The following is a 12002-nucleotide window of genomic DNA, read 5'->3' as shown; positions in this document are numbered from 1 at the left end:
TATGATTAATTAGTGTTAGGATGCCAGCCTCTCAGGTATGGTGTGCAGGATGTGTTTCCCAAGTAGCTAGGCTATCTCTTGCACAAGTATCCAGTATGCCTTGGTAGGCATTTGAAGCACGGTTGTAGTTAATCCCCAAGTAAATAATACACATTAAGGAAACAGGCCACTTACTGCTTACATATGAGACTATGGGAAAATAACAGGAGAACTGGGTAAATGACTGTACATAGAGGAAAGCAGTAAAACTCTGAATTTTCCTGTTTGGTAGAGCAAGATGGCTGATGGCTGTGATATTTTCTGGGGATTAAAGACTAAAAGTGGCTTCAGGCTTTTCACATAAGCACGGTGTGTTCAGAGGGAAGAATACTTTCAAGTTTGGTTCCAAATATTGAAACTGCCTTTAAAGAGTAGGATTTTTCAGAAATTTTGATGAATCCATAAGATATTGAAATGTTTTCCGTGACCTCTACTAGAAAAAAAGACAAAGTAAGCATTCCCCAAACTGTTCAGTAATTAAGTGCAAGTTTGAAGTAATTTTTTCCCCTGCTTGACTAAATACATGTTTAAATTGAAAGTTACATAACCCTATAGGGAAAAAAAAGGCCTTAGCACAATCTAATCTCAAAGTATGTGCAGAATTGTTGAGGCCAAGATCACCTTTCTACAGGTATTTTAGCCTTAGTGCTTTGTGAGGGCACTTTGCTCATTCTGAAGAAGAGCTGCCCATGAACTGTAAAATACTAGAGCAATTTTTTTGTGTGTATGTTTGCAGCTCCCACTAACAATTTGGGATAGTACAATTGAAGGACAGGCTCAGCTGGCTGGGATGACATTTCACCTTTGCTTTACATGCATGTAAGTTACTGTGAGCTGTTTCACTGAAGACCATCTCTGAGAGTCTGGTTTAGAGAGAGAGGTTTCTGGAATAAAGAATTGGCAGAGGAGCTTGAGAGGAAAGGAGAAGGGGGATGCGTAGAACATGGGTAGTCACAGACTCTTCCACTATCCTATAAAAACAGGAACTTTGGCTTGGGTCTAATCTTTTTATGCATATGGGTAGTGTATGAAGGAAAATGTTCTTCATATAGTATTGCTGTTCTGGGGCTGTTGCACCAGAGAAACATGTATAATACAAAGACAAAAAAGAGAGCACAAGAATATGCAGCATTGATGGGCAGGAGAAGAAACAGTGTGGAAATGAGGATTTTAATTTTGTAAGGAATTTTTCTACTTTCAAAATATTTTAAATTATTGCAATAGAACAGCATTTCAAATGAGAAATGAAAACATCTTACTCTGAAATTTCAGTCTTCTCAAAGTACTGACTTTAAAAAAAATTACCCAACTTTAAAATTCTTTAACTGAAATTGTCCCATTTCTGCTCCATGGCTTTCTTTTTTGCCTGCTTTGATTTTAACTTTGCTTCTTTTATTTGTTTGTTTGTATGATGTATGGGGTTTTGTAGAGAAATATCCAGATTGAAAAAGCTCATTTGGCCATACTCGTTGGTTCTGTAAACCTGTTACATAGATATATACACAAATTTCTGAACTGTCATTTTCTTAAACTAGTCCCCAAACCCCAACAGAAGTTAGCTGACGCTTCAGTGATATTACAAGATTCATCCTTTTTCTGACCATGCCTGTGGAGCCTCAAGGCTGTTAGGTAATCACACGGACTCAATAGTCACTGTTATTTTTAGAGCCAAGCTTGGATGTCCTGTTCCACTGACCTGAGACCAGCCTCGCTGCTCCTCAAACAATTGCTCTTCAAGGCATCTCAATGTTTTCTTTAGTTCAGATTGTTCTTAAGTTTTACTGAATATTATTCTCACAGTTATCCAGTTGCTACAAACATAATAGGCATCTACTCCCCTTAGGTTTTCTGACAATGCATGTCAATATTTTATCTTTACCCCATACAATTTTATATAACTGTATCTGTCCTTCGTTTAGCCGTACTGATGAGTGCTGTCTCCAGATCATTTAAACATGGCATTTCTGATAAATCTTCTTCTACAAAGTATTTAACAAAATCATTAGATTAAAAAAGAAACACAAAAAGACAAAAGGAAGATCTCAGCTTTTAAAATTTACCCATTTAAATATGTGGTTATTAAAAAATGAAAAACCTTAGGAAAAACACTGCCTGCAGTCATTCTTCACTTGATGCACTGTATAACTACTATACCTATTGTGCTGATCCTGAAGGGTAGTTTATTTCTTTTTAATCTTTACTGTGGTGATTCTTAGGAATCTGAAGTATTAAAAATAGATGACTTTTCAGTGTTTATTTGCTATGAAATGATTCACTAGACACAGACTTCTTGATTTTTTCTATACATTTGATTAAGTAAGATAGTCAGAAAAAGTCCTGAAACCAAGAGTAACCTTTGTGACTTAAGAGAAGATAAATATCCACTGATATACTGATCGAAGGTAATTTTGTTGTCTGTATTCTTTTGAGTACCTCTGGATTTGCTTGGGTTTTTTAAAAAAATAAATATAAAATTTAAGTGAGATGAATCTTACCTCTTGTGTTTACTGCCTTAACTTGTCTAGCCATGAAATAATTGTTGTTGCTCCTTAAACTTTCAGCATACTAAAACGTGGTCATGATATAAGGGTATGCAAATCACTACTAGAGGGACTTGCCTTTGCAAGTCAATTAAATGGATACATGTCCACATAAACAACTGATTGCCTTCTGACACTAAAGCCTACCCCTTTTAAACAAATGGAATGTAGGATTAATACTAGATTTGTCTCTGTACTGCAAAAGAAGTTTACCATTTACAGCTATAGTCCTGAAAAGCAGGCACATCAGTGCTATTAGCATTGGTGGCTTGGATTTGTATTCATATGTAGAAACACAGATTTAGTTTGTTTTTGTTACTTCTCAAACTGTTGACTCAAAATTTTGTTATTAAGTGTAAACATTTTAAATGCTTTTCTGAGATCTTGTTCAATGCCATTGTTTTCCTAAACCCAGCAACGTGTCACGTTAGGAATTTTATATACTGGCTAAAACATCTTGACAAGCTAAACATTTTTCAAAAGTGGAGTAGGTGGACTTAGTTGACTTAGTGCCAGTTGCAGTTTCTGTACGCTGTCGAAGAAGATAAGCAGTGCTACATAGAATGGATTAAGGCTGGTGCCAGGAACCTGCAGATTCTGGACCTGGTCTCATTTCTGCTTTTAAGTAGTGTCACGTCTTGAGCTAGTCACATCTTTTTCATCTGAGTCTGTTCCACTATCCATGAAATAGGGACAGTATTTACCTACTTCTTTCAAAGAAGGAAGTTTATTCCTTCAAGTTTTGAGAGTGTAAGCCTTAAGTATTATGACTTGCACCTATGCATATGCATTTGACACACATTAAGTGGCTCACAGCCTCTTAGCAGGAGTAGTTCTGAGCAAGGCAACCTTTGGGGAAGTTTTTTTCAGTTTAAGGACAAAATAAAGTTTCGAACTGCAGAAAATCTGGTCGGTTTTGTCAGGTTTCAAAGTTTTAGACTTTTATTATGTATTCCATAAGCAATTGACTGAAATGATTTAGTTTGTCTCTCTTCTGCACATACTGTGGCTGGCCTTAGCAACTCTGAAACAGGGAACTTGAAACTTCCTTCAGGTGATGTTATGATTCCAGTTGCATTTCAGTTATATAACATAAAAACTCATGAAAACAGGTTAGTTTGGGATCTTCAGCCTTGTCATGAGATGAGAGAAAGGCACCAGCGGGATGTTATGAATACCATTTTTTTTTAAAGACATTCAGAAAAAGAAAAGTTGAAAAGTTTTCATTGTACCTTGCTTAGGTCTCAAGTATAACTATATTTGACAACTGAAAAAACAGCACCAATGTTAAAAGCAATACATACTATAAGACCAAAGTCACAAATTTATTTCCCACAATGAGTAGTCATCTTTGGAAAATGCTGGCCCAACTAGGAATGAAAATTTACATTGTTCTTTCTTACTCTGATTATCCTCCTATTCTAAGTGGAAGCTACTTTTAAATACTCTTCCTGTCTAGAAAGATCACCTGCTCAGCAAGTGAAAAAGGCTGAGCATTTTGAGAATCTAAATAGCTAGTATGAACCAGAGCTAGATTTCTAGTTCACAGAAATCCTTCCCCATACCCTATAGCTGCCTGATGATATTTAAAAAGAAATTCTTTAGAAAAGATTTTTCTTTCTGGGTTCACAGCAACTTATTCAACTGTATCCATAGCATCTTCTGAAAGACAACGTTCTCTACCGGAAATGGATTATCCAACAGCCTCCTGTCCTTCATAGTTGCTTATTTTATTTTGTGGCAAAGACATGTATTTTTGCCTGATCACATTTGAGTTTGAAGTTGGCATCCAAGCAGCTATTAAGAAGTCTTTTTCTCTTCAAAACATGCCATCAGTCTATGAACATTACAAAAAACTCCCATGCCCCATGCTACCCCTGAACCCTGAACACATTTCAGAGGCTACTAAACAAAATATATCAACTACAGAAATCTTGCCTAAAAATAGAGAGTATCCTTTTTTTCTTGATGAGCCAGAAACCACTGTAATCTGTCTGGTAGATATACAAAATGCTTATCTAGTTCATTTCATGTTCATCTAAAGTTGATCCACTTAATTATTTCTTCCATTAAACAGTTCACTGCTGCTTTTTTTCAGGATAGAAAAAGTGTCAGTGCTACAGGAAAGAGATTTTATGCTCAGAGGAGCTAGGATTAGAAGAACTATCATTCTGATATTGGAGATTTTGTGTTTGGAAGCAGATTGCTTTTGAGCACGTAGAAAATTTTATGCTGACACATGTCTGTGTTGAGAAATAAATTCAGACTCTGAGACAGCAGATGTTATACGCCAAAGAATCAAAACTGTTGGTTTTGGATAAAAAAAAAAAATCTTCCAGTGTTATTAGAAAACAGAAGAAAGCATATGGCATAATAGGTCAGTTTAATGGCATTGTTTGCAGTAAAGCTGACATTTTAGGCATAATCTGCAGTGCTCTCTTGAAGTAGGCCATTTTGCTAGGCAGAGAAAGATTTGATACATTTTTTTATACTACTGTGTCAAATTGGATTAGAACATAATAAAATGGAGAACCTAAAATAAAGGGCTTCAGGATAGCTGGTTATGCAGTGTAATAAGATGCACAAGGAATTAAAATGAATGTACTCCTCAGAAGTATGACAAACTTGTCATGTGTAGTTGTGTGGATGTTCCCTTTTTCTAGCACATTTCCTTGGTTTACCCCTCCTTTGCCACACTCTTTGTTCATCTGCAACCTGTGAATTTCCTTCAGTGTCTGCCCAGCATTTGTCTGGTTTGTAAGTAATATCTGAAAGCAACAATACGGTCAGAGATAAAATGATTGAAAACCTGCTACAGCTGACACAGTTTCTGTTCCTAACCATAAAGTGCCAGGTGGTGCTCAGAACTTTGCTAAGATTTATTTCACAGATTCGCTAATACTGCCTGCTGGCCTGGTTGGGAGGGCAGACACAGGAGTATTCCCTTCAGCAGCTTCACTAAGTAGCCTGTAGAATTCAGGTTCTGCTCAGTCTGTGAGATATCTAAGCTACACAGACAAGAAAAAGTGCTGCAGCTTGGTTTCTTAAATGATGCTTGGAGGGTTTCTCATAACTTTATGGAGTAAGTTCTAACCTTTGAAATTTTGGAAATGTTAATTAGTAAGCAGAGTACTCCACACTTTTATCTGATACTCTTATCTCAGAACTCTCATTAGCCAGAACTGGATTGTGTCTCCTATGTACTATGAGTCATTTGCTTTGAAAAGGTCTCTGTTAACTGAAAACCCAGTGACAAGTCTAGATGGTAGGTCATGTGTTCTGTTTGGGTAAACAGGACTACACTTCACGTAGGAATTAATATCAGTAGGAATTGATAAATGACTCATGTTTCAGACCTGAATTTAATTTCAGAGATTACAGAAAATCTGAATACAAACTATAAGCCGCATCACTTTTGAAATTTGGAAGGGGAAGTGATTAAAAGGAAAACACCAGAATCAAATTTTTGCATAAGTTAAAGCATGGGAAAAGGACTAGTACATATCAAAGTAACTCCAGTGTGCATGCGCATTCAACTTATAGTTGATTGCAAAACTGAAAAGTTGAGCTTAGGACATTTAATGCTGTATGAAGGGAAGCTTTCACTTGGAATGACTGTCATCTGCTTTGTCAGAGTCTTACTTTTGCCTTGCAGTTGAAGAGCAGTAACTTTTCATAGAAAAGCCAGGTGCATCCTTCTCTGACGCTGAGGGTCCATGCCTCTGCCTGAACCTTGAGTGAAGGAACGGCTAGTGCTGCTGCTGCAGTTCCATCCCAGTGTGGGAGAAGATTGTGCAGCAGATGCACAGCACATTCCATACACAAGTATGGAACACTGACTACGAAGACTAGGAAAACACCTTCGAAAAAGGACAGTATCAGTTTTCACAAAGACATTTCAAACAAAAATAAAAGGATTTAATCAATCTGGTCTGTATTATGGGCATGCTACCAGACCACACAGACGAAAGATGAAGGTATGAATTCAGGAAATGTATTTGTCTTGGAACATCCTATACTTTTCAATGGCTTCTTACACTCACTTAAGCATATGCTTAAATGCTTTCCTGAACTGAGGACTAACAAGCTTACACTTTGATCTTACTGTTAATGATGTTCAGCTCGAAAATGTCCAGTCCATTTGTGCATGATTTGACACAGCAAATGAAATATTTACTGTCTTTTTGCACTAGTACCGTCACCTCTGTGTATTTCTGTAATGTATCATTCTCATAGAAATTCTATTCGCCATAGGATGTGTGTGATTAGTTTCTAATACCATTACGAGGAGGTTGGCTCATGCTTTGAGAAGAAAGCTCTTTCTTTTCTAAAAGTAATTTTGGGGTTTTTTTGTACCTAATCACTAACTGTATTCCTACACAGAATTTGATACCAGAGACTTTGGGATAAGAGAAATATAGACTTATTTTGTAAGTTTCCCGTTTCCCTATGTAACAAAGTGATAAGAAACAAGGAGTTAAATCAGTGTGTTTCATTGTTTTCATGGAACAGCATTGTCTGAACTGTGTTTGCCTGGGTGATAGATGTGGTGTTATCTCACTTTATGCGAATACAGTCTTTTGAAGGGCCAAAGATCACTACATAAGAAATCTTGAATCTGCAGTTCTTGCTGAATAGTATGCCGCAATTTTTGCGGCAAATCATGCAAAACACAGTAAGACAGGTAAAATAAGAAAGGCAGTGATTTCCTTAAGTAAGTTTCAGATTAAGTAAGAATAAAAGAAAAACATTCTCCATCTTTTATACCTTATTAGCAGGGCAATGACTAAACCCACTGTATCCTACGTGGGACATCCTTTAATATATCCAAAGAAAGAGACATGAGGACAGAAAATGTACTGCAAATTTCCTTGGATTAAGATCAAAGTTTGAGAAAGAGAGAACAGCATATTTTCCTTTGTAAATTTAAGGAAATCTTTGACAATTTAGATTATAATCAGATAAAATCAGAAATAAAATAAAAAAATACTTACATTGGTGACATATTCAATATCCTTCCAGATATTACATTCCCTGGGAAAATCTGCCAAATCTAAAAAATTATCCACTACCACTTGGCCAATCAAGTCATGCCTGGAGAATCTGTCAAAGTCATACACAGAGAAATGGAGTTTCCTTGTGTTCAGATCATTGTATGGGACAGCAAATAAAAAAACTTCATCAAACACTGGATTCAGGGTCTTTCTGTGCACTTTAGTCTGGTGTTTTGTTTTCCTGTCAGGAAGCAGATATATCTTCACATATGGATCCGAAGTTCCAGAGAAGTCCTTTGCTGGCAGGTTGATGGCCTTGTGTATCTTCACTATCAGCTGCTCCAAATCACAATCATATTTCAGAATAAAGTTCAGTTTTCCACATGCCTTGCTATTACTCCTCCGACCATCATCTGTGTCCACTGATCTTTGTTTGTACAGCTCTGGCTTAATGCGGCCAATCCCCGTCAGTTGCTCCTGTTTCTGAACCTGCTGGATGTTGAAGTCAGGGTTGGAAAGGTTGAGCTGTCTTCGGATTGAATTATGCCTTAAGTGAAAATCAAAGAATTGAAACAGATTGTGTTGATGATGTTGAGATTCTGTGCACACACATTAAAGATCCTGTTCGCCTTTGACATATTTTTGTAATGTACGATAGGGACAGATTTTTACTTACTTCAAGCACGACAGCCAACAGTTGTGAGAGTTTACTTTCAGCATTAGACTGATAACATCACACAATTTTTTGTTCCTATGTCTCAAGCTAGTGGAATGCTCTCTCCAAACCTGTTTGAAGCAAGTGACTATTGCAAATTCATGGCCATTGGAAATCCGAAGTATATGAGTGACTGGCAAGTATAATGAGCTATGATAAGTTGCTGTTCTTATCATTTACCATTTTCAACTCAATACTTTGGATTAATGCCTATGAAATTAGTTACATTATGTAAATGGCAGCAGGATCCGCCCTATTATGCTGGCTGAGCTTGCTGATTTCTGGTTCTAAGATAAAGCTAGACAAAGGAGGATACTTCTTGACATCTCTGCATTTTAACTACTTGTTCATCACTATGACTACTTCATTTACAAGTCAGCTGTTTGGTCTGAAATGGTTTGCTGACCACGCTAACAATTGTTGTTTTTTTCCCTCTCATACCTCATGTCATAAACTCTGTGGTACTTTGGCTTAAAAGCTCCTTTAATTTCAATACTCTGAGGAGTGCAAGTTGCTTTTAGCTTCGGTCCAGTGAAATTTATTACCTGGAGTCAATCAGTTATTGTGATTGAAATTTCCACTTCATGAGATAGTAACAGAAATCAAATTTGCAAACCCTCTTGGGGTAGTGGGATGTGAAACTTGGATTAAGTAAATTCTAATCTTACATGAGTTGAATTCCACCTTTTTGTCCTATTCATATGCAGCAATCATTCAACGTATTGGAGTACTATGAGCTGTGGATGAATACAGAAGCAGCACATGGAAAAAGCTAGCACAGGATTAGTCCGAAGCTAGTTATGTTGAATGTAAGCAGCAATAGTTCCTCTGCTAGCATTGTTCATTCATTCCTTGCAAGTATGTGTTCACCTATGCTTAAAACAGGAGCAGTCTCCTATATACTATTTTTTTTTATCTTGTCTCATAATAACTTTATCACATAATTTTATGGCTATATATTAGTCATTTCCATGATAAAATATAATCATGTAACAAAGTACTTTTGTTGTTGAACCCTTAAGCTCTTCATTGCATTGGGAGGTGTAGAATACCCTGGGGAAGAATAAAAATGAGGGCACTGGAGAGACAGCTTATCAAGGTGGTCTCTGGCTACTGATTTATGCCAGTCAGCAGCAGAGACAAAGGTGAACTAATGAAGGATGCAGGATAAGGAAAATGAGCTCCTCCTGCTCAGTGAAAGAGTCTTTTGGAGAAGACCTGGCAAAAGTAAGGGGCAGTGAAAGAGAGGGGAAAAGAGAAAAGCCTATATAAGCATGTGGTATAAAGCAGGGGTCCAGGAGACCTGGACGAGTCTTGTCCTTGTGGACAGAGTGCCAGTGTAACATGTACTGCCGGGAGTGAGACTGGGAACTGTTGACAGAAGGAAGATCTGCAGAGATGCACAGGAGTGAAGACATTGTCCATGCACTCAGGATGCTGAGGCAAGTTCTTTTACAGACTGGGATTGCTGCTGCTTCTTGCGAGATGACTAGGCTGCGGTGATACTGCACATTTGTCGTTTGATTAAGTATCAAAATTGCTGCCATGTCGTAGCAGAGAAAGCTTGTATCTGACTCAATGCTTTCACAATATCAAAAGACACATGACACCTCTTTGTGTTAGATGTCAGATGTGAACCTTCTGCTGTTAATGCATCTCATTATATGCTTATTTCACAGCCGTCTGAAAACACAGCAGCACCAGCCCTGTACTGTACTTCTGGGCTATTAGTCCTTAGGTGGAATTCAACCTTAAGTGTGGCAGGGTGCAGGCTTCGATACCCATAATTACGGCTTTGACCTCCCCATAGATTCCTACAACACTATAAGCCAAACACATTCTTGGGCTAATTTAAGGAGAAAGGGCACCTGGATATTTTTCTGCATAGCATTAATAATGTTCTGGGGACGTCTCAAATCTGAAACATGTTTTGGACAACTAGCAATTACTGAACTGGCTACTAGCTGCTGTCACATTACCTATGATCAGGTGTGACCTGCAGGTAAGAGTCTTGGCTAAACTTCCTCTCCCAGATAGCCAGAAAGGAGGCTAGCAAAGAGCTCCAGAAGAAATGCATCTGCTTTGAATCAGAAATTTACTGGCTCTTCACATGATGATCCTTTTTCTTATCGTGTGAAATGTGATCCTTTTATCACCTGCCCGTGCACATGCTTTCACCCTCTCTCATTCCTCTTCCCTCCTGTACTGGTTCTCCAGTCCCCCTGCAGACTTTACTGACTCTTGCTCAGTCATTTTTTCCGCCATAGTCATGATTGTGGCTAAAATTTATCATTTTTAATCTTATTTCTAACTTCTGCAAGTGTTTCATTATCTTGCCCATTTTTCATTTCTGGCTTTTAAAAATCTTTGAGGAGAAATTACTGAGTGTTCAGTGTTAGTGCCAAGTGCAAGTGAATACGCTTTACAAGTTAAATCCAGGCTTTCTGGTGCTTCAAGGGGACACACAGTGCTTTGTTTTGTCCATCTTCTGAGGGAGAGGCACAAATGAGACAGTAGTTGATAGAAGAGTGGAATAGCATTGTGATCGTGTCCTTTTAACCAAAAAGGTTTGTGCACCTCAAAAAATAACTTTTGTGCAATTTTTTATAAACAAATGTAGTAAGTAAATTATGCATTTTTAATAGTGTAATGGATAATCACACTGTGCTCTTTTGACTGCATCTGTATTCATTAATATCAGAAAGAAATATGAGTTACTGACCGAGCAGAAGAGGTTGGTTCAGTGATTTGACGATGCATTCGCACATTATGCACACAGTTCTCCTTCGTTCCCGCCTGAGCATCTAATGGAATATCGGGGGAGGTATGGCTGATCTTCATGGAGGACTCTGGATAGGCTGTAGGCTGACCCAGATAATCCTCACTGTAGTCATGGTCGTTGGTCTCTGTATCTGTGTAGTTCAGTGATTCTTGTTTGTTGTCTTTGTTCCCAAATGGCAGACCACGCTCTCGCCAAGGGATCCAACAAAGCTTCCAGGACACGAACAGAGAGACACCAAACAGAGCAAGACCACAGGCCGTGACAACTAAGGATAGCAAGCTTATTGAAATATCTGCAAACAAGAAAAACACATGCCTGTCACATCTTTGTGCTCTTCAGAGCTCTAAATCTTCAAGGCATACAATATGGGAAGTAAAGATCTCTGGACTGCAGATCAACAAAAATTAAATTCTGGTCCCTGCAACAGTCATATAACAGAATTAAATTTTCTATTCTTCTCCCCCCTTCCCTCCCACACCGGCTCTCCCAAGAGAAATAATTAACTGCATTTGCAATTCAGTATAAGGCTTATCTTGACAGAACTTAATTTTGATTTTCCCTCCAAAAGCTGTATGGGATGGAGGGTCATTCTAAATATGAAAAAGGCTGTTCACTTGTTCACTCAGCTTTCTATCGATGAAAGAGTAGTGCCTGCAATACACTTTGTTCTTTCTTTATTTTCTTTTTAAGCAGTGCTGTCTCCTGCACCTTGTTTAACAGACTATCTTCTCTTCCAGAGACTATATTATACTCACACAATTGTGAACATATGCACACATGCACATATGTGGCATTAATATTTATAGGTAATCAACTGAAGTATGTTATTTCATTGTTTTAATTCCCTTCCTTGTAATCTTGGATTCATTCTTATGGTTGCAAATGTTTTTGACTACCAATATATGTCTTGCTGCTCATCATTTAGTTTCAGT

At 37.8% G+C, this 12002-nt stretch overlaps 1 protein-coding gene across 3 annotated transcripts in view; it reads right to left on the bottom strand.

Annotated features, from left to right (window-relative positions):
- The window catches only part of SYT9 (synaptotagmin 9), a 67812-nt gene that overhangs the window by 22427 nt on the left and 33383 nt on the right, over window positions 1–12002 (bottom strand). For all 3 annotated transcript variants that reach the window (XR_011337494.1, XM_069857517.1, XM_069857518.1), the window contains exons 2-3: window positions 11011–11362; window positions 7574–8120 (exon numbers count right to left, since the gene is read on the bottom strand). Coding sequence is in view for 2 of the 3 variants with exons in the window: in XM_069857517.1 (XP_069713618.1) it covers window positions 7574–8120; window positions 11011–11362 (899 nt within the window). In the remaining variant the exon portion in view is untranslated. The remainder of the gene's footprint in view (window positions 1–7573; window positions 8121–11010; window positions 11363–12002) is intronic.

The sequence above is a fragment of the Phaenicophaeus curvirostris genome, chromosome 5 (genome assembly GCF_032191515.1).
Source record: "Phaenicophaeus curvirostris isolate KB17595 chromosome 5, BPBGC_Pcur_1.0, whole genome shotgun sequence".
Taxonomy (NCBI): domain Eukaryota; kingdom Metazoa; phylum Chordata; class Aves; order Cuculiformes; family Cuculidae; genus Phaenicophaeus; species Phaenicophaeus curvirostris.
This window is presented reverse-complemented; position numbering and strand designations above follow the sequence as displayed.